The 21,468-nt window shown below is 39.3% G+C and overlaps 4 protein-coding genes across 4 annotated transcripts; 1 reads left to right on the forward strand and 3 right to left on the reverse strand.

Moving 5' to 3' along the window:
* LOC109713151 lies at nt 1,257–5,351 on the forward strand. Its single transcript, XM_020237125.1, has 3 exons — nt 1,257–1,297; nt 2,781–4,558; nt 4,661–5,351. Exons 2-3 carry the CDS (start codon nt 2,843–2,845, stop codon nt 5,174–5,176), a joined length of 2,232 nt encoding a protein of 743 aa, XP_020092714.1. The 5' UTR covers nt 1,257–1,297; nt 2,781–2,842; the 3' UTR covers nt 5,177–5,351.
* LOC109712519 (probable disease resistance protein At5g45490) lies at nt 7,952–9,797 on the reverse strand. Its single transcript, XM_020236116.1, has 2 exons — nt 8,849–9,797; nt 7,952–8,629 (listed from the first exon to the last, which is right to left on the reverse strand). The coding sequence occupies exons 1-2, from the start codon at nt 9,606–9,608 to the stop codon at nt 8,172–8,174; spliced, it is 1,218 nt and encodes a 405-aa protein (XP_020091705.1). The 5' UTR covers nt 9,609–9,797; the 3' UTR covers nt 7,952–8,171.
* On the reverse strand, nt 11,007–14,077 carry LOC109712397 (disease resistance RPP13-like protein 4). Its single transcript, XM_020235946.1, has 2 exons — nt 11,777–14,077; nt 11,007–11,725 (listed from the first exon to the last, which is right to left on the reverse strand). The coding sequence occupies exons 1-2, from the start codon at nt 13,887–13,889 to the stop codon at nt 11,220–11,222; spliced, it is 2,619 nt and encodes an 872-aa protein (XP_020091535.1). The 5' UTR covers nt 13,890–14,077; the 3' UTR covers nt 11,007–11,219.
* LOC109712398 (myb-related protein 330) lies at nt 18,642–20,286 on the reverse strand. Its single transcript, XM_020235947.1, has 3 exons — nt 20,013–20,286; nt 19,786–19,915; nt 18,642–19,678 (listed from the first exon to the last, which is right to left on the reverse strand). The coding sequence occupies exons 1-3, from the start codon at nt 20,143–20,145 to the stop codon at nt 18,880–18,882; spliced, it is 1,062 nt and encodes a 353-aa protein (XP_020091536.1). The 5' UTR covers nt 20,146–20,286; the 3' UTR covers nt 18,642–18,879.

Below are 21,468 nucleotides of genomic sequence, written 5' to 3' on the forward strand. Positions count from 1 at the left end.
CAGTAATCTTTGTAGCTTTGATTTAAGTTAAAAAAAAGGTGATCTTGTGATTGTTTTTTGACAATCGTCCAAGAACATAACTGTTCCTTTTCCTTTTTCGCTCTTTTTCTTTTTCTTTTTCCTTTTCCTTTTTTGCTCTTTTCTTTTCTTTTCTTTTTCATGGTGAGATGCTTCTACCGGTCACTCTTGCAACTTACCGAGCTGTTCTTTTTTGACAGTCATTGGCTTTGGTTCATGCAGATACGGATGATGGGAGCGTTCTATTCGTACCATGGGTGGAACACAATTTTCATAGAAGTGAATTGCTCCATGGTGGGCCTAAACACTCATGAGTACTCACTCAGCCACATTATGATAGTTGCACAAAAATGTATGGCCTTCTAATGCAGCTCTTTTATATGCGCACATTGTCGATGAATTTTTTACTGTAGTAATGCATTCCCCAATTTCGGTTTTTTTCATATCATGCGGTTTCATTCTTCAGTTTTTACATATTATTATTTGATTTATTTGTCATTTAGTGGTCTCTAAGATCATGAGTATTGTTCTGCTCCGGCCTGATACCAGTCTTGATAAGTGCTTGGTCAATTTGGCTTATTCAATAAGCAACTCTACTGCAAAAGAAAAACTAAAAGAAAAGGACAGAGAGGGAGAGAAGATGTTCTACTATTGTGTTTAGGGATTGTCTCCCTATCTTCTCCAATGTTCTCTATGTACCACTGTGACTATTCTGAACCACTTAAACTATTCTAACTCAAATTAGTTTTTTTTCTACTCAAAAAAACTCGACTTCTTTTAAAATAATTTTCATTGGCCGTGCTTTTAAAACAACTCAATTAGTCCTAATAAAACATGATGGCAAATATCATCGCACGAGACATGAATTTGGAGGGCATGGTATAGAATCAACTAAATTTACTAGCTAGGTTAATTATTCCCGTGCGTCCTGTGGTTTCAGCAACAAAGAGCAAGACAATAAGTAGAAGTAAAATGTTTCTACGTGCCAACTATATTATTCCCAGTGAAAGAACATTGGTTAAACCTTAAAGACTTAAATCAATTAGAAACTTACGCACGTTATTAAATCTCAAACCATAAATTGTAAAGATGAATTGTGAGCTGCACTCAAGCATTAAGCATTTTCTTTTCTCTTTATTTTCTTTCTCTTTTCCTTTTTTGCTTTTTAAAAGAAAAAAAAATCACTCTTTATCCTTTATTTGGATATTTATAACATAGGACGGTTGCTTAGGTTGCTGAGGCACTGCAGTTCAATCCCGTGTCTAAGGAGAAGCAGCAGGTAAGAGCCTCTCAATAAACTTTTGTAATTTTTAATTCTTCCTTAAGGCATATTCTACTTTTATGTTTTATTATATTATAAGTAAATTAGTTAACTAAGAAATGAGTGAATAATAATCAAAGCGATAAAGTGATAGCCTTTTCATTTTTTTTTTTTTCAATACAATCAACAACAGACTGAAACCTTAAAATTGGGACTACTTTTCGATCCATAAGCTCATTTCAGCTGGCAAAGTCTCAAATTCTTTTGTTTGCTAATAGGGCCTTGTGCTACCTCTCAGCATCTGTTTAGTGAGCTTAGAAGTTGCTTCTACCTTTTTGAAGCAGCAAAAGCTGCAGATAATTTTGCTTCAAATGCTTGAATTACTATTTTTTCTAAGAGCATAATAATTTAACTTAAGCTTTCTATTAGAGGGTGATGATTAATTATTGCATGCTTAAATTAGGTACCCCAATTACTGATATATATGTGATAGCTAAGAGGTTCTTACTATTTCATATTACCATATCAACATGCCTTCTACATAGAAGCATCTATGAATAAGAGAAATGTTTAGTCTTCAATCCAAAAGTGGTTGCAATCTTACAATCTATCTTCCTTAGATTGATCCAACCCTTTTTGGATATATATCACTACTGTTAAAAAAAAGAAAAAAGAAAAAAGAAAAAAGAAAAAAGAAAAGTTGAACACAAGACCATTATACGGAATTAACTCGGGCTAACAAACCAAAATGGATTGTGAGCCTAGTGTTTTTTTTTTTTTTTTTTGAGAGAGAGAGAAGAGTAGCACGCTATCTGTTTCATTCATTAGATAAATAAATTCAACTATATAGAGTGAGGCAGCTAGAGCCTCACAAAGGCGACAAATTTTTTAAAAAAAAGATCTAAAAAAAGGAGCAGAAAAGAAGCGAAAACTAGCATAAGCACAAAAAGTGTAACAAATGAAACATCGTCCAGCTCTACAAAAATCGGTTCACTCCTTCGACAGTACTCTAATACGATGAGTAGTAGAGATAATATTTGTGAGCTTAGCGTTGTTCTAGGAATAAATAAAGATTATATAGAAATTTTATGTCCCGTTTTAGTTAGCCATTTGGCTAATAATTGTAAGCAATACTAGGTTTACAAACCAAAATTAGTTGTAACCCTACACCACCCTCATACAAAGACAAATTCTTTTCCATTATTTTTATCAACTCCTTTTCTCTTTACGAAAAACCAAAAAAAGGTTATTAAATCTTAGATATATATCCTCGGATGAGGGGTTATAGAATTAGAATAAAAAAGAAAATGTGTTTTCATTTTTCAAACTTTTTATCCGGTATAAAAATATATTTTTTATAGTTTAAAAAAAATAATAAATAAATAAATTTTTGTATTTTTCTGAAGAGTCAAACACGCTCATAAATAATAATATTAATTTTTCTTCTCAAAAATCAGCTGGTTGGAGGGAAAACTCAAAACTAAAAGTGATTCAACTGCAGGATATATATATTATTCAGTTGGATTAAGAAGAGCAAGCCTGCACATATATATAGTTGGAAGTATGGGGTTCCAGCCTCTGGTTCCGCAGCAAGACACCAACTGGGAAATCCGGGCGGCGGTCCTGGCCAGCCTGGTCCTCCAAGTCTTCCTCATCTTCATCGCCCCGCTCCGCCGCCGCTCTGCCTCCCGCTTCGCCCGCTTCGTCGTCTGGTCCTGCTACCTCCTCGCCGACTGGGTCGCCGACCTCTGCCTCGGCCTCCTCCTCAACACCCTCGGCAACATCGGCACCCCCGCCGCCCCCGTCTCCTCCCACGCCGCCGCCACCCCGAGCAGCAGAGGCAGCGGCAGCGGCAGCGGCAGCGGCTGTAACAACACCAGCAGCCCCGTCATCTTCGCCTTCTGGGCCCCCTTCCTCCTCCTCCACCTCGGCGGCCCCGACACCATCACCGCCTTCTCTGTTGAGGACAACGAGCTCTGGCGCCGCCACCTCATCGGCCTCCTCTTCGAGCTCTTCGCGGCCGCCGCCGTCTTCTTCTGCTCCCTCCAGGGCAACCCGTTTGTCGTCGCCTCCGTCTTCATGTTCGTCGTCGGCGTCGTCAAGTACGCCGAGCGCACCTACTGCCTCTACCGTGGGAGCGCCGACGGCCTGCGCAGCTCCATGCTCGGCGAGCCCGACCCGGGCCCCGACTATGCCGAGCTCATCCAGAAGTACGACTTCTCAAAATTCGCGCTGGAAAGCGAAGACACGGACTGGAAGCTCGACAAAGACAGCCCCGTTGAATCCACCGCATTCCGACTCTACCAAAAATTCCAGTACCTCTTCGCGGACCTCATACTCAGCTTCAAGGAGCGCAACGTGAGCAAAAAATTCTTCTCAGATCTGGATGCCGACAAGGCCTTTGAGTTGATCGAGGTGGAGCTCGGCTTCGTCTACGACATCGTCTACACCAAGGCGGCCGCCGTGCACACGCGAGCCGGGTACGCCCTCCGGCTGATCGGATCGGCGTGCATCGTAGCTGCTCTCCTCACGTTCTTTTTCGTCGACAAGCGTGGATTCACGCTCTTAGACGTCGCCATCACCTACGCACTGCTACTCGGTGCAGTCGTGCTCGACGCGGCAGCACTCATGATGCTTCTCTCCTCCGACTGGACCCGCGTCTTCTGCGCGGACAACCCGTTCTTCAATAAGTGCTGCTTATTCATCGAGAACAAGTACTCATGGTTGAGGCTGAGGAGGAGGGGGCGGCGCTGGTCGCGGAAGGTTTCGCGGCTGAGCCTCATAGGCTACTGCCTCGGTGAGCCGGGCGGGGCTGGGCCGCCGGGCGTGAGCCGACTCGTGAGTTGGCTCGCCGACAAGCTAAGGGTCAAAGAATTCTTAGATGAGACACTACTCTACGTGAGGCGCGAGAAGGTCACGGAGGAGCTGAAGGAGTTCGTGTTCAACAAGTTGAGGGAAAAGGCGTCGGAGGCAAAAGACTACGCGAAGATAAAGGAGGTGTGCGAGCAAAGAGGCGCTGGGGCGCTCAAGAAGCTGCAGAAAGAAAGCTCGGACGTGCAGAACAGAAGCTCGGACGTGCAGACCGAAAGCTCGGAGGCGCAGAACGAAATCTCGGACGTGCAGAACGAAAGCCCGGAGGTGCAGACCGAAAGCTCGGACGTGCAGAAGAAAATCTCGGAGCTCATCAGGGAGTGCGTGGAGGTAGACTTTGACCAGAGTCTCCTCCTGTGGCACATCGCCACCGAGCTCTGCTACTACCAGGACAAGACTAGTGCTCAAGTATATGCTCTGCTACACCAAGGCGGCGATGTTTGATAGGCTTTCAAAAATGATCCGGTAATAACGTTAACAAGAATATCTTTTTTTTTTATTGAGACGCAGAACGATGAGACGGAAAAGCTGAAGCGGATCAGCATGGCGGTGTCAGAGTACCTGCTGTACCTACTGGTGATGCAGCCGGCGATGCTGTCGACGGTGGCGGGCATTGGCATGCTGCGCTACCGCGACACGTGTGCGGACGCGCGCCGGTTCTTCCGCAGCAAGCGCGGGCGGCAGCTGAACGGGGACCACGCGGGCGCGCTCCTCGCCGTGAAGACCGACGTCAAGCCGGCCGTCGTGAAGGGAGACCACAGCAAGTCGGTGCTGTTCGACGCCTGCATCCTGGCGAAGCAGCTGGGGATGTTGGACGGGGAGAAGAAATGGGAGGTGGTGTCGGAGGTGTGGGCGGAGATGCTCGCCTACGCGGCGTGCCACTGCCGCGCGGCGGCGCACGCGGGGCAGCTGAGCCGCGGAGGAGAGCTCGCCACCGTCGTCTGGCTCCTCATGGCGCACGTGGGGCTGGGGCAGCTCTTCCAGATCCAGTCCCGCACCCCCTTCCTATATGCAGTATATAAATAGATCATAGATGGACATGCAGCTGAATGGATTGTACCACCTACAAATCAGTGGTTTGCAGTATCATATATATAGAGGTGTATGCATCTTGTGTCGGGTGTATGCGAGAGAGAAAAGTAAGTAGTTTTTTTTTTTTTTTTTTTGAATTAAGTACAAATCAGTGGTTTGCAGTGTCTTATGTCGGAAAAATTCTAGAATACAACGGTATATCGATGATGTAGCGTAACAAATCAATCAAAAAAATTTTTTTAAAAATATATGTCCAATTATAATTATAAAAAAATATTTTTATTGTACTTTTGTTTGAAAAGAAGAAAAGTGATTGACTTGTTATTAATGACGTGGTGCAAGTGTGATAATGTAGAATTTCTCCTTGTGTCGGGTGTATGTGAGAGAAAAAAATAAGCTTTTTTTTTTGGAATTAATATAAAATGAGAAAACGGTGAAAGAGATTTCACAAAAAGAGCACTCAATACTTAAGTTAATCAATTTTTTATCATTTTATCCCGTAGAGTACTTAATTCTTATACTTCCGCCTGATATTTGACTCTGATATTAATTATAACGATCTGACCGGCTGGCAACAATAATTCATTGGGTCCAAACCACCGGCCTAAAATGCTTAAGCCAGTTATTATTATTATTAGTATGTGGGTTTCATATATTTTAATTAGAATCAGTTTTTCATCCGATGTGGGACAATTGGGGCGTTACAGGGGGTAAAGTGAAACTCCACCAAAAGTTCAGATGGTAATAGAAATATTTAATTGTTGGAAATTTTATTTTACAAAAAAATATTTAATTATGTTAAAAGGATAATTTCAAAAAAAAATATTAAAAAAATAAAAAGGAAAAAGCAAATGAATTAGATTGCTTAGGTGTGCTGCCGATATCTGAAGGATGAGATGATATTTCGTATTACCCGAACCAAATGAAGGCTAATAAAAAATTAACTTAATATTTCTTAAACTTATAATAATATATCAAATTCGTGCTTTTTATTATCTAATGTTAAATTTATTGTCTAATGTTAAATTTATTGACAGAAAAAAGATGTATGAGCACTGAGCTTACATTTTTTTTTTTTTTTAGAAATAGATAACAAATTATCTGCTTTATTCATTAAAAAAATAAATTAAATTTATATAATGGAAGCAGCAAGGGCCTCCTAAAAGGGAGCGGTAAAGGGACAGTACAAATTAAGCTGAGTAAAACGACCAAAAACTGGAGAGAAAAAACGGAAAAGAAAAGGAAAGACCATAAAAACAAAAAACAAAAAACAAAAAACAAAACAAAAACGAAGCTAAGGAGGAAGTACTGACACTACTACAACTGCTACTACTGCATCTACGTTTTCCAATCTGCCAACAGCAATTTGATACATTCCAGAGCTCAGATGGGGCATGGTTGCTTCGCTCGGAAGAGCATATCATTTCTCTTGGTCCAAACCACCCATCAGATAGCAGAAAGAAGGGTCAATGCTTGTGATCTCAACTGTGTGTCTGTTAGGCTGACTGAGCTTACATTTTGAGAAAAAAAAAAACTTGAACCTCAAAAAGTCTCTTTTTTTTTTTTTTTTGCAGCTAAAGAATATTTGTTGTTCAAATGAGTTTTGCTCTAAATAGTTTAACTATCTACTTTCTTAAATGATAAGTTTTAATTGAGGTCTTTAGGGCATANCTGATTTTTTTTTAAAAATGAACTCAATGCCTTTTAAGTTTCCATAAATATATCAAATTGGCCAATTTTGTCAGATAATATTAATTTTATTGATTAAAGAATATTTGTTGTTCAAATGAGTTTTGCTCTAAATAGTTTAACTATCTACTTTCTTAAATGATAAGTTTTAATTGAGGTCTTTAGGGCATACATAAGTTTAAACATCATCTGCTCAAAATTCAGAATATTTTTTAATCAATAAAATTAATATTATCTGACAAAATTGGCCAATTTGATATATTTATGGAAACTTAAAAGGCATTGAGTTCATTTTTAAAAAAAAATCAGGTGCAAGTGAAACTCTGATAAAAATTTGAGGACTACTAATTAAATTAAGCACATATCCAGGCAGTTAAACCTAATAACTTTTCATATCTGCTCTATCTGCTGTGAGTTGCGTTCTTCTGCTGCGTGAGACTTAGGCAAAACTAAAATATTAATTATAGCATTATGCTGATCGTATCACATAGACTTCATTTGGAATTGCGTAAAGATTGCATTACGTGCGGTAGAAAAGTACGATAAGAAAATATATTGTCTGTTTTCGTACGTAATAATACGTTTCGTATATATATCGCGATGAGTCGGTTACAATATATTTTCTGCTATCCTATCGGAGAATACAGAAGCATATTCCTACATATTTTTATCCCAACTCTATTTTATCTAATAGTATCGGATAGACCTCAATACCAAACTAAGCCATAGTCGCTTTGAGATTTCTCAGTAGTTCAGTGTGATAGCTTAAATTATTTTTTTTTCTTTTTCTTTCTTGTGGTTGTAATTTATTTTTGGTTTAATTGTGTGATGCTCGTTTATAGTTATGTGTTAATTATGTGATACCCTTTGAAATTAAGTTTAAATTTTTAGAGTGCAATGTTTGCTTTATATTATTTAAACACGATATCAAAATAATAATTTCTGACTTTGAATTTTACTGGACTCATAGTCATGTTAACTTAACTCTTATTTATTTCAAGCTCAAGTTTTGAATCTATAAATTTTTACTCATAAATATAACATTATGAAAATTTGAAGCAGCTACTTATATGCACTTAATTTCATAGTAGGACAGAAGAGAAGATCAAACTATAACATCATCACCAGGCGCAATCCAAACATGCATCAGCATGCATTTATCTTAAACACCAAAAAAAAAAAAGGGGTACAATAAAATTGCGTTGAGCAAAGAGAAGAAATTAAAATGCACACACAATGGCATACGTACGCTATAAATCACACAATCGAACAAGCAGAAGAGAATAATATTTATAATGCACTAATCAACACACGGATTTTGCTGAGTAGCTAATCCACGTCCAGCTGCCATGAGTGCAGCAGGAAAGCCAAGGCACTTATCCACAATCTGCTTCTTCATCTCCTCCAACTTCTTCTCAAGCCCCTCCTCGACAGGTAAGTTCGAGTTCTTCTTCGCTTCATCGAATGCTCGTTTGAAGAGGCGAAAACCTTCGTCAACTTCGAGTCTTTTCGGTGTATATACTAAACCAGTATCGACCATTGTCCTCACGTCTTTTTCGTTCCTGCACGTGATGATAACCGCATTGCCGTTTCCCTTCGGCAGGCCGTAACCGAGACGGTCGTCCCACGCTTTATCCGTTGGCGGTTTGGATCCTAAGTTCCTGTACCACTCAATATCGGTACTGCACCACACATCATCAAACACTATCAGGTACTTCACATCAGATAGTTGCCAGTGAAGGATGAAGAGCAAAACACCTGAAGAAAAAAAAAGAAAAGAAAATATGTATGTGCAAGGAAATTAACTAGTGAAAGTATACGTTTCTAATTAACTACGCAAGTTTATGTGTAAACGAATCCCTTACATGCTAAAGCTGCTGCCAAAATTTACAGAGTATTGGCGCAAAAGGATGCATGGTATTGATATATAGACGAGCATAAACAAATTGTTGTAAATAGCTGCAAAAATTCACTCACCTATTTTTGCTGAATCTTTGTTGCTCGAGTCCTTAACTGCCTTCGAGTTGTTAACAATTTCTTCAACTTCATCGGTTTCTAGGCCGAGGTTGTCTAACATCCTGTATAGGAGCTCATGTTTTTTGCAGTCTGGTCCGACGCACACCCAAAGCCTGAGGGGGAACTCATCCTTCACTTTCTCATCAATAAAGACCTTCCGAGCTAAATTGGTCTTCCCGCTGCCGTACGAGCCGACAATTCCAACCGCGTTAAAATCCTCGTCTTTTACGAGTGCCTTAATGATTTTTTCGGCTTCATCTTTATCCCCATATAACATACTCTCGTCTACGTAACTGCAAGTCCATTCATAATCATCACCTACATCATCTTCCTCTTGAGAACTAGGACCAGGGCTTCCAATTACCTGTTGTTCAATACCCGCAGGCAGTATGTCTTGCAGTGTAGTTTCTACTTTGCTTAGCTTATTGCTTAGATGGGCCGGCATGCAACAAGAAAAGGCACTCACCAAGCTTTTCTTTACATTTTGCTGCTGGTTCGATAATCCCAGGCATTCTGCGAGAATATTGTTGAGGTCGTGCAACGCATCTCGCAACTTATCAGTTTGATCTTGCGGGAGGCTTGCAGATATCTTTGAACGGATCTCGCTAAGCTTCGTGTTGATCTCATCAAACTTCTCCTTGCATGGAAACTTTGCATTTTTCTCCTTCTCGAGGACTCCAGAGATTTTGTCGGCGAGGGAGACCACATCTTCCTGGGACATTCTTGGTTCCAACTGAAAAAAAAAGAAGAAGAAGAAAAGAGGTAGCTGCTATAGAGAGTGGATGAGGTCTTATAGTCTAGTTGCTTGAGATTAGCAAGTTCAATATATCCTGCAAGTTAATGGAATAAGTAAAGGTGACCATTCTGAAAGCAGTTCCTTGTTAAGTAGGTAAAGAGAAATATGCATGTATGTAGGAGGAATAAGTAAAGAAGGAAAGACAGATCATTTGGAGAAGGAAAAAGAAAAGAAGAAAAAAAAAGAAGAAAAAGAAAAAAGAATGTGATTCTTTGTAATGTTTCAAGTAATGTATGATTCTTTCTTCGAGTATACTTAATTCTGACCAAGGGGGAATAACAGATTACTGTCAAACAATGAAAAAGAAGGATCATCATCAACATCATCCAAATCTATTATTAGATAAATTGGATCTGCTAGAAAGCATTTGCAAACCAAAAAACTTTTTAGAAGAATTTTCCATTTCTTAAACCGAAATCAAATTTCTCAATCCTCTGGCAGAGCAGAAGGAGAAGCTTCTCAAGAAATCTACGTAGTCGAAGTTTACTTCTCTGTTATCGACCATCTCATTGCCGATTCTTGCAGATCGATGTACTCTCATAATAGTTATATCTCCATATGTCCCAATGTCCCATTAAATTAATTTTTCATGTAACATTTCTATATGTTGAGAGTGAATAAATCTTTTCATTGTGTTAACTCAAACAAGTATTGATGAGTTATATGTGGTAAAAATATAGGATGATGAATTCTCTGGGCCTGAATATAAAGGGGCGCATAATAATTGTCAGGTAAGTTTCTTATTTCGAATAAAAAGTTCACTTCAATGAGCTTATTATTTATATCATGTGACTTATGCTTTTCTCTCTGTCTCTTCTTTTCATAATTACTCTTCTCTAATCCCTTTTTTTTTTTTTTGTGAAGGGGTGCTCAATCACTTTATAACAATCATAGTATATGTGAGATGTTTACTACTGATTATTCATTTACGGCTTCTTTGCTGTTCTTCCATTCATCAACTTGTAATAAACAGTATATGTGAGATGTGGCAGTAAGAGAAATCAATCAGGTGCAGTGTTTTGTAGGTCCACATAACACATTGCGGAACATCTTAAAAACCATAGCATATGCGAGATTTGTTTCCAGCCAAAGTGGATTTTGTGTGCCTATTTTTGTCTTTTTAGAGCAAAGTTCAGAAACAGATTGCTGTGTCTAAAGTCACCAAAGCCAAATTTATTCAAATTTAATTTCTGATCTCTCATGCATTGTTTGATTGGGAGATAACAGGGACGAGCGCATCAAGGAACTGAACTAAATCATGCATTGACGTTGCATCCAGCAAAGATAACAATGTAAACCACTTTTGCTTTCCTTCATGCTGTATGAAGTAATGTGCAGAGTATTGCATGAACTCTTAACAGAGTCAATATTACAAGATTAAGAAGAATAGGTGATGATACAGATATGAACTTTGAAGTTCTTATTTGAAAGGCGAATTACAAGTAGACACAGCTCAGTAATTGACAGAAACAGAAGAATGTAAAGAAAAGCAGAGAACAATTTTCATTTGCGTCAGAAGTTTCACGGTGAGTTTGGTCAAGGGTTGCCTTCTCCATCACCAATAGTAGCACCAGGAGGAGAAGTTGCAGGAACTATGCTGGGATTTGATGGAGCTTCTGTAGCAGCATTGGTGCTGGAGTTATTTGTGGGGTTAGCAACAGCTGATGTTGAGGCAGCACTAAGATCTTGAAGAGCAGGTTCAGCGGTAATTATTTCATCAGGAGGAACAACAAATTTGGGGCTAGTTTTATCAGTTGGAGTTTGACGATGAGTAGTTTCGGTGATATTTTCTTCCTTGGAAGCAGCAAAAGTTTCGGTCGTAGCTTCAGTAGTAGGTGATCCATGAAGATCTTCAGGTTTATTGTCAGTTTCTTCCTTGGAAGCAACAGCAGTTTCGGCGGTAGCTTCTTCTTTTTCTTCTTCTTCTATTTCTCCGCCTTCTTCCTCAGAAGCAGCAACAGTTTCCGCCGCAGCTTCATCGGTAGGAGATCGATGAAGAGAAGGTTCAGTGGTAGTTTCTTCCTTGGAAGCAGCAGCAGTTCCTGCGGTAGCTTCATTAGTAGGAGATACAGGAGAAGCAGGTTCAGATGTACCTTCAGCAGGTTCAGTGGTGATTTCTTCATCAGAAGCAGCAGCAGCTTCAGCGGCATCGTCACCCATAGCAGTTTCATCAGGAGCAGTTTCTGGGGTAATATTTTCTTTAGGAACACCAACAGCTTCAGTGCCAGCTTCTTTAGTAGGAGATCCTTGAAGAGCCGGTTTCGCATCACTTGGAGGAACAGCTGCGGATGTAGAAGCATCATCTGGAGCTGTAGGACTAGGAGCGACGGTCTTCCTTTCCTCATCTTTTTCATCTCTAATCCAAACATGATTCTGATCCAATGGAGGAGGCCACTTAAGCTTCTCACACTTGACAAGCTCTAACCGATCTAATTTTGGCATCATATCTCTTATTTTTGACCATTCCATGTCAAAAGCATCCAAATATTTTAGACGCAATCTTTCAATGCTCCGATAAGAAATGCCGGTTGCACTCGATTCATCTTCAGGGTCAAGGGTCTGAAGTATTCCTCCTCTAATATATAGTCTTTTTAAATTCTGAGCCTTATCAAACCAATTCGGCATTTTTTCATAAGGGAAGCACCGCATATCAAACTTTTCGACACTCGGAGGAAGCGTAAGCGTCTTCCATTTCTTTGCAATGGAATTGGTTGTAGAATCACCGATTGTCGGTATCTCACCCCATGTTATTGTAAGAGATAGTACACTTGAAAAGTTGCTCAACACAGTCATTTCATTGTCTTCGATGTGCGCGTCGCTTGTTATGTTTATGCTAAGTTTCCTCAACTTCCTCAACTTGCTTAGCTCCTTCAATCTGCATCGGTTCGTACGTCTTGATCCACCAAACACGAACCCTTTGAATACTTGGAGTTCCGAGAGGGATCCAAATCCACCGGCAATGTGCTCTAGCAAGTAGCACTCCGTTAAATCTAAACGCGTCAATCTTTTCAAATATGTAGCATACTTGCCCACCTTCTCCAAGTATTGGCACCCTCTCAAATCTAAGATAAGCAAATTTTTTAGCTCTTTAATCTTGGGGGGAAGTGCAGTCAGCCCAGACAAGCCTTGCAACCCGAGGTACCGGAGGTTCGTGAGAAGACCAATGTTGTTCAAGTCTTCAAAACCTTCTACCTCAATATGGTACTTAGCATCGCCGTGCCACCGGCCAAGCTGAAGCACGACTAGGCTTTTAATATTGAGGAACTCGTCCAATTGCGAGCGATAAGTTTGCTTGCTAACATTGAACACTACTACTGTCGGTTTTTCGGTTTTACCTGCTCCTACGCTGCTATCACTAACAGAAGAAGGCGAAGATAGTTCTGTTTCTGAAGTTAGACATAGACGGGGGGATTTAGATAGTTCAGCAGGCGGCATACCTGTCTCATCCAAGACACAGAAAGAAGCTTCTCTTGCCTTCTTCTTGATCATCCAGTGAACAAAGGGTTGAACTCGGCACTCATGGATTGTGCTGGTGCAGCTGTTGCCGATGGGCTCGATGAAACCAAGATCAGCGAGTCGTTGAAAGCGTTGTTCTTCGACTTCCTCTGCAGTTTTATGATCTGGTGAAGAATTGGCAAAGTCCTCCCCGATCCACCAATATATCATGATCTGCTTCTTGATTTTCGAACCAGGCTCGAACACAGAAAAGCACTGCAGACATTGCTTTTCTATGTCAGTCAATTGATTGAATTCACGGTTAAGTAGCCTCGCGCTTTCTTCTTCGAGGATCTTCTCTAGCCTCGCATCCATCTGAGACCATTCTGGGTGCAATTCTTCTTTTTTGTCCTCCCTCTTTTCTTCTGGAATCAGTGTCTGTCCATCAAGAGCAGGTTTAGAAGAAGACTGCCGCTTCCAGTACAGCGAAAGCACATTGAAAACTGCTTTCAAAAATCGCCATCGCTTTTGTCGAGGCTTCTGCGACTGTGCTTGTAGAGAAGACTCCTCCTCTTCTGGCTCCATCTTCTCTTCTCTGATGCTTTCATGAGGCTCCGCTTGTATCTCTTCTTCTCTGGAGGACAATTGAGGCTGGGAAAGCATTTCCGCATCTGGAGGTGGAATTGGATTCGGCGGTAGACGAGGCTGTTCGTCGCGACTGCGAGAGAATGGTGAAAGAAATGCGGATCTGAGAAGGCTCCATTTGCTCATTGCTGTTCTCTTCTTCTGCTTCAATTGATCTCCCACTTATTCCATTTGTCACTAGCTCTTTGTTTGTGTCAAGTTTAGCATGTCATATGTGAATCTAGTCTACATGTAATCGACTTAACACCGCAGGAAACAAAGGATCTTTTGTCCATGGATATTAGAGAGGAACACCAAATTCATTATGTGCTCTACATTTCGTAAAGCGCCATCAAGGTTTGGGAGAATACTTAGTACCTTAAGGTATCGAATTCTTACTCCATTGCCATTGTTCTTTGTTCTAATCTCTGTCATAAAGCAAGCATCGCATTTTTCAGAAAACAAGCAAGCATCATTTTTTCTCATCCTTTGATTAAAGGCTAATAGAACGGCATCACCAGTACAACTGCTTTGCCTTTTTATGAGTTATGCTTCATGAAGTTACCTTCTTTAATTCTTTTGCATGGAACCAAGATAACTGGGAAAGGAAGTGTTCTGTATCAACATACTACTTGGTTATATATGGGGAACTAGGGATCTTCAAGATGAATGCGTCTGATCTGTTCTTCTAACAGATTAAGATTGATGTCTACACCACAGTTTCAGAAAAAGGTTGCATCAGAGAAATTTATCTTCAAATTTGAGCGGCAATGAATATACAAATGTTGCATTTATGATGAGAATAGCTTTCACTCCAGTGTTAAGACTTATGGGGATTTTTGGGCCGGCCCATTCCCCATGGACAGAGCATTCACTGGGCCAGTTTATTTTATTAAAATTGTCTCTACAGTTCGGGCCTATTTGTGTTGCTGTATCTTGTGGGCTTTTCACTGTAGAGAGGCTTTGTATCACTATAATAGGCCCAATCCGGGATAAATAGAAAGGTGAGAAAAAAAAAACAATATAATACTGCAAGGCCAAGAATCATTTACTTAGTCACGAGGCTTATCTGTATCACTATTAAAAAAAAAAAAAGAAAAGAAAAGAGAAGAAAAGAAAATGCTCCACATGACTAAGAGTTTGTTTGGCCTGTGTGAAACCTTTTTATCTTTTTCTCTATTGTTTACCTCCAAAAGCTCTGTAAAAGTTGTACTATACATAAACCCGGTAAACTAGGGGCTTGAATCCTTTTTTTTTAGCGGCACAATAGTGGGGCTCGGGGGTTCGAACTTCTTACCTTAGGATAAGTGCCCAACTAACAACAAACTATTTTAGGTATATAGTAGTTGTTAAATGTCGTGCGGTAGATTAAATACTGTTTGAGTAATACTATTAGGATGAATGCTTTATTAATAAATCAAAGCTTGTACGTAAGTGGCAATAGTTGGTACTCAAGGTTCCAAATTCGAATCATAATTGATTCATATTTTCAGTTAAGATTATTTAAAAATAAAATAAACAAAGTAGATAACATACTACATATATCTAAAAAAAAAAAAAAATCAAAGCTTTTGCCTTAGGGCCTGCAATCTTATTTTTTGCTTTCCGTCACGTCAGAAGCTTTGGTCCTTTGGGTTAATCAAACACTCTATTTGAGATGATTGCTGCTGAATCAGAAATAGGTGCAGGCCAAAACAGCCGATAATGAAACCCTCAACACTATACAAGAAATACTAATTTGTGGGGACACATTATATATATATATATATATATATATATATATATATATATATATATATATATAACCCTTTTTGGTGCAATAAAATCACTTTATAAAATGAGACTCGGAACCATTAATTGAGGGCGGGCCCTCATCCTGAAATTCTGAAGCTCAGGTTCTTAATTTCTCATCTGATCATCTCTCTCTCTCTCTCTCTGCATGTGTGTATGTTGCTGTTGGATTTCTTGGGTATCTTTTAAGAGTGGAAGCATGCAAGTGAGACAAAAGAGACTTTTTACTTCTAGTGTGAGAGAGAGAGAAATAGAGATGTCTAGAGAGAGAGAGAGAGAGAGAGAAAGAGAGAGAGGTGGGCGTGGCAAAATCTATGAGGAGAAGCCGCATTTATGCATGTTGCTATTCCTGCTCTTTTTCTTTGGTCGGCTGGTCAAAATCTAGCAAAACGGCGGACAGACTGAACCATCAGCTGGTCGGCAAGGAAGGCATTCAACATTATCTCCTTTTTGAACTATCCATCTTTATATACGAGAAGCACGCGGTTCACAAAATCTCTCTGCTTCTGTTTCTACGTGTTATTTGTATATATTGTTTTAGTTTAACTTTTGAAAGATTCAGTATCATAGAAGGAGATTTTCAAACCTCATCAGATTTAAGTTCACATCTTAGGTCAATCAAGAAACTAGTGGTAAGATACGAATGTGAGCAGTACTAAATACGAAATTATTAAAATATACCCTCTGTATATAAGTATAAGGTTTTAAGATAATCGGCTGTTTGACAAGATTCAAAACCCCTGCATATATGAATTGTGCACGCCAAATAAACGCTAGGACCGTACACACCAGAAGCGTGGCCTTTTTTAACTAGCTAAGCTCTATCGTTAGTTGAGTATCAGGTCAAATAATGGGATGATATGTCGCTGTACATATTGCTTTGAAATGTGGAGGTCGAGTCGCACTTCATCATCCTTTACAAGACCAGTTCATGATAAGTCGACATCTGGGTTTCGAGTGTTGATTTGTGATTTGTTCCATGTCGAACAATCTTTTTGGCTACGCTTTTGCTGATGCTGATGAGTTTGGCAGCAATCATGTTCCCAGTTTGGCCTGATTTTTTTGTTGAGTCTATTTTAGGCAACTTTCCTGTAGAATTAATAGAACATTTGAAGATGAAATAAAATATATATAAGCTAAGGCTTAGTTTGGTATCGAGATCTATCTGACGTTATTAGGGTAAAAATATATATGGATATGTTTCTACATTCTCCGGTGAGACCGTGAAAAATAATTTACCGTAACTGACTCGTCGCAATATGCGAAACGCAATATTACGTACTGAAACAAATAGAATATTTTCTTACCGTATTTTCTCACCGTACGTAATGTAATCTCTCCACAATCCCAAACGAAGTCTAAAGCAGATTAGGTATAAATAGTTTGTCGGACTCATTAGGTGCATGATTGGTTGGCTCCCATTAATTAAAAAAAAAAACGTGGTGGGGTTCGTTTTTCATTTAATTCTACACTCAAGTGTAACCATTTTTATAGAGCATCTAATAAACAAAAGGAGAAAAAATCTAAAATTTTGTATTACACAATAATACTAGAATGAGATTCTAATTTACATCAAATACTGCTACTTTACTAGTATCAAAATTAGTTTATCCTGCAATATATATATATAGTTATTAATATTTTTTTTTTTTGAGAAATAGATAGTATGCTATCCGTTTCATTTATTTTATTTAAAAATAAATTTTTATTTCATATAGTTATAAATATATTGGAGAAGAGTTAGCACTGATTTTATTTTTTATGTAAATTAGAGTACCAACAAGGCTCCAATTTTTATGTTTTTCGTGATGTATTGAACAATAATCCTAGTAACCTATGAGTACTTTTTAAATCTTTGAGAGGGGAGAGAGAGAGAAAGATTATCTTTTAAATAAAATAAAGTAAAATAAAATTATAAAAAAAAAGTCTGCAAGGGGACGCGAGCCGACCACGTGGCAGACACCGGGTGGTCCAACGTAATTGTACGTTGGGCCCCACCGCAGCAATCCTTACACACCACCTGTCCTCTATCTCGAAGACTATTTAATAATATGCACGTGATAAAGGAAATTAAAGAGTCGAAATGGGGATTGGGGAACCACACACTCGTTCCTATCTTTTTGCACTCCTAGGATAATCAAAACCTGCTTTTGAACGATGCTCGCGCTGTCAAATGAACCTCTAGAAGCTTTTATTAAATTACTTAATTAATAATTTGTTCACAGTAAAAAAAAAATTAAAAAATTGGCGTAAAGTTTCTGTTTTTGATAATTAGAATTAGCTAACTTTATATATATATATATATATATACACTATCTTCTGATTTTATTTTCTATGGAGGAATCATTAGAACACAATCAAATATTATTTGATCAAGCTAGCTGATTATATACAAAAAGTAAGTGACCATGACTTTAATGTCTAAGTTTGACCACAATTTTGATTGCATGCATATATCCAGAGAGTTTTCGCTTAGTGATCGATTTAGTCTAAAAAATTTGGCTAGTGTGGGATTTGAGATTTTTTTTTTCTACTAATTAATATCTCGTGATTTCTTTGATTATGATATTTTCATGAAGTTTCTTTAATAGTGATCCAGTGTTTAAAGGACATGATTGTTCCAAAATGTAATTGACGTACCGAGATCAAACTTGAGGGACTAGATTATTTAATTAGAATCCTAAAAGAATTGCAAAATAGTTCTACTTTGTGTAGCATCATATAATTGACTTTTACAGTAGCTAGGTTCACAATTAATCATCGCACCAAAGACTTTTTGGAACAGATGGAAGAGAACCCAATTAAGAAGCACTTTATCATTTTCAACCATTTAAGAAGTTCTCACCCATCATGTGAGCATGACACTTGCCGATGTGGAAATCCCCATTTTCTTCTCCTTGTGTGAGTTGTTTTATGTGCGCTGTGTCGCCTCATTAAAGACAACAACGCTTTGTAAATAGCTTGCTAGGTAAAGCAACCTCATTAGGCCATTTTTCATAGCACCTGGCGATGTAAGCATGGGTTAATAATTAATGACATGGCCAACAACTTTGTAATCTGCAAGAAGATATATAGAGCTTTCATATAGCAAATTAAGCTTTTGTAATATACATATAAAAAAGACTTAATTAAGAGGGAAAATAAACTTGGCAACATCGATCTACTACTTTTTAGAGTATGAAAGCAAAGAAAAACTGTGCAAAGATTTCTCTTCTTGCATCACTATGGACACCATGGACTCTCTCTCTCTCTCTCTCTCTCTCTCTCTCTCTCTCTCTCTCTCTCTCTCTCTCTCTACACACCTAATCCTCATGCGTAATCTCTCTTTCTCTCTCAATCTCAATTTTTACATGTAATCACTAACATCCAAAAGGCCAGGAATTTGAAACTTGAACATGTTGCTGCAGTAGCTCTCTCTCTCATCCTCGACACTGCTATTAATATGCGTCGATGACGAGTTTAAAGGAGTCGAACTTGAATCCGGTGTCGATAAGACGGAGTCAAGGTTATAGTCGTGGTAGCCGGTGAATCCTCGCGAGTCGGAATTGTTGACCATTTGAAGTATGCTTGGATCCCAACTATCGTAAGCACTTGTATCGTAAGGTTGGTGCATTTCCAAAAGCCTGGCTTGTTCCAACATGTCTTGTATTGACATATTGTTGTGAGCCTCATTTGTAAATTGTCCTACATTGGCTTGTATGAGCTGTACCTCATCAAGGAATTGAGCACTTGGGTTTGTGCTGGGAGGAACCTCTTGGGCTAAACTTTGTGGAATTTGAGGTTGCAATGAGGAAAGTACAGTATTTGGCTCTTGGGTATGCGAAAAGTTCGGCTGTGATAGATTTTGAGCCAAAGGAAGGTTAGGATTTTGATGGTGAGAAGCTGATAGGAGATCAGTGGCCATTCTCAGGAGCTCCGAATTGACAAGTGGCTCGAGCCCGAGCAATCTCGAGAGTTCGAGTTGATGAGCCGGGTTGTACATGGATGGATTAAGAAGCGACGAGAGGTCCAGGAGATCGAAGCGAGGGGTATGAGTGACAGGATCTATTCCCATTCTCAGTAGCCTCTTTCTAATGTGCGTGTTCCAGTAGTTCTTGATCTCATTGTCTGTTCTCCCAGGCAAGCGCGCGGCTATCGCAGACCACCTGAAAAGTTTTAGATCAACAAACCGCTCATGAGTAAATGCATTCCAACAATGAACACAATTAATTAAATACATATTGGATTGTTTAAACTATGGGAGTTATCTTACTTGTTACCCAAAACACTGTGTAATTGGATGATGGCCTCTTCCTCTTCAAATGAGAACCTTCCTCGCTTGATGTCGGGCCTCAGATAGTTGGTCCACCGGAGCCGACAGCTCTTCCCGCACCTCGCGAGCCCTGATACAAATTACGCAAACATATTGATAAGCCAACAAATCAAGAGAATTTACAGCCCAAGGCCGAAAAGGAAAAAGCACGAAACGCGCAAACTCACCGGCATTCTTGGGAAGCGTCCGCCAATTCCCTTGGCCGTTTTTTCGGATATACTCGACGAGCTTCTGGTCCTCCTCCGGCGTCCACGGCCCCCGCTTCAAACCATTCTTCTCACAACATGGTGCTCTCCCCATCGCATTCAACTAATTAAAACCGACCACACCACCTTTTTTTTTCTCTTTTTTCTTTCCCTTCTTCCTCTCTTCGCAGTTGGTAATTAAGGATGAAGAGCACAGGTGCAGAGCAAGCTAAGAAGAGCTCAAAAAAGGGCTTTATAATTGTTGGGACCCAAGCCGAAGGGAAAAGGAGGTGTTGAATATATAGAAGGGAGAAGTGTACGTATGTGGCTATGTCGAGAGAGAGAGAGAGAGAGAGAGAGAGAGAGAGAGAGAGAGAGGGAGAAAGTCAAAAGGATTCGGTGCCGTCCTTTGTTTATCACAAGTGCGACGTGTCTCACTCCCTTAGGGCTCAATGGGACCTATCTCCCTCCCGGGAACTAAATAATTAATAATTACACCAAAACGTTTTAGAGGAGCAATGCGGCTCTACAATTATTTTTTACTTATTATTTCATAATTTAATTATTCAACAGTCCAACCTTTTTCTTTGTTTTACTAGTTTTATCACTTTTTTGTTAGTTAGACCATAAAAAAAAAAAAAATTGAACTCTAGGCAATAGGATTGCAAGTAATTCTACAACCTTTTTGGACTAAGCTTTTTTTTTTTTTTTTTCATAAGATAATAGTACGAGAAATACTAAATCTATAACTAAAAAAAAAGAGTTGCAATCCTGAGAATCTTTCATCCGAAGACGGTTAAGACTAGTTAACTCCTTTAAGAAAAAGTAATGAGACTTGTGAAGAAAAAGTAATATCTTTTTTTTAAAAAATATATATATATTATTTGGACGAGAGCGCTACAGGATTATAAGTCATTTTGGATTGTAGATTTAGCAATGCTTTAACAGTAGTGAAAGGGAAAATAATGTGAGGAGGAGGAGGAGGAGGGAGAGGGGGAAAATCGAGTGGCTTATCCGTTTTCACATTAGATGGAGTTGACCACGAGTCGACACGTTGCATGGTGACCTCAGATGAGGCATGATGAGGTGGTTGGGCGCCACGTATAAGCCGTGGTGGGTCCCTCTCACGTTCACGGCGCGCTCTGCATGCATGTCGATTGGTAGATCTGCAACAACAACAACCAGCTCCGTGAGCGCGCACGCGGGAAATATCTTTCGTGTTTGTGGCCATTGCGATTTGAAAGAGATAAATTAAGGACAATTTTTGGGTTTTTTCATTTGAGCTAATTCTCTTTTGCCATGCAAAATAAAAATAAGAAAATACAAATGTAAATCAATGATACGGAAAATGATTTGCAAACGACATGAATTTGGCCTGGGATATGTGGATGATTAGAAAAGGGTGTCAGACATAGAGCGACGGACTGGCTGGATTTAT

This window comes from Ananas comosus, linkage group 7 (genome assembly GCF_001540865.1).
Source record: "Ananas comosus cultivar F153 linkage group 7, ASM154086v1, whole genome shotgun sequence".
Taxonomy (NCBI): domain Eukaryota; kingdom Viridiplantae; phylum Streptophyta; class Magnoliopsida; order Poales; family Bromeliaceae; genus Ananas; species Ananas comosus.

Coding starts and splice junctions, on each gene's coding strand:
- LOC109713151 (XM_020237125.1), top strand. CDS start 2,843: ATGGGGTTCCAGCCTCTGGTTCCGCAGCAAGACACCAACTGGGAAATC. Junction 4,559..4,660: donor AGGACAAGACTAGTGCTCAA/GTATATGCTCTG, acceptor ATTGAGACGCAG/AACGATGAGACGGAAAAGCT.
- LOC109712519 (XM_020236116.1), bottom strand. CDS start 9,608: ATGTCCCAGGAAGATGTGGTCTCCCTCGCCGACAAAATCTCTGGAGTC. Junction 8,630..8,848: donor CAAAGATTCAGCAAAAATAG/GTGAGTGAATTT, acceptor TTTTTTCTTCAG/GTGTTTTGCTCTTCATCCTT.
- LOC109712397 (XM_020235946.1), bottom strand. CDS start 13,889: ATGAGCAAATGGAGCCTTCTCAGATCCGCATTTCTTTCACCATTCTCT. Junction 11,726..11,776: donor CACCACTGAACCTGCTGAAG/GTACATCTGAAC, acceptor AAGCTACCGCAG/GAACTGCTGCTGCTTCCAAG.
- LOC109712398 (XM_020235947.1), bottom strand. CDS start 20,145: ATGGGGAGAGCACCATGTTGTGAGAAGAATGGTTTGAAGCGGGGGCCG. Junction 19,916..20,012: donor GACGCTTCCCAAGAATGCCG/GTGAGTTTGCGC, acceptor AATTTGTATCAG/GGCTCGCGAGGTGCGGGAAG. Junction 19,679..19,785: donor CACAGTGTTTTGGGTAACAA/GTAAGATAACTC, acceptor AAAACTTTTCAG/GTGGTCTGCGATAGCCGCGC.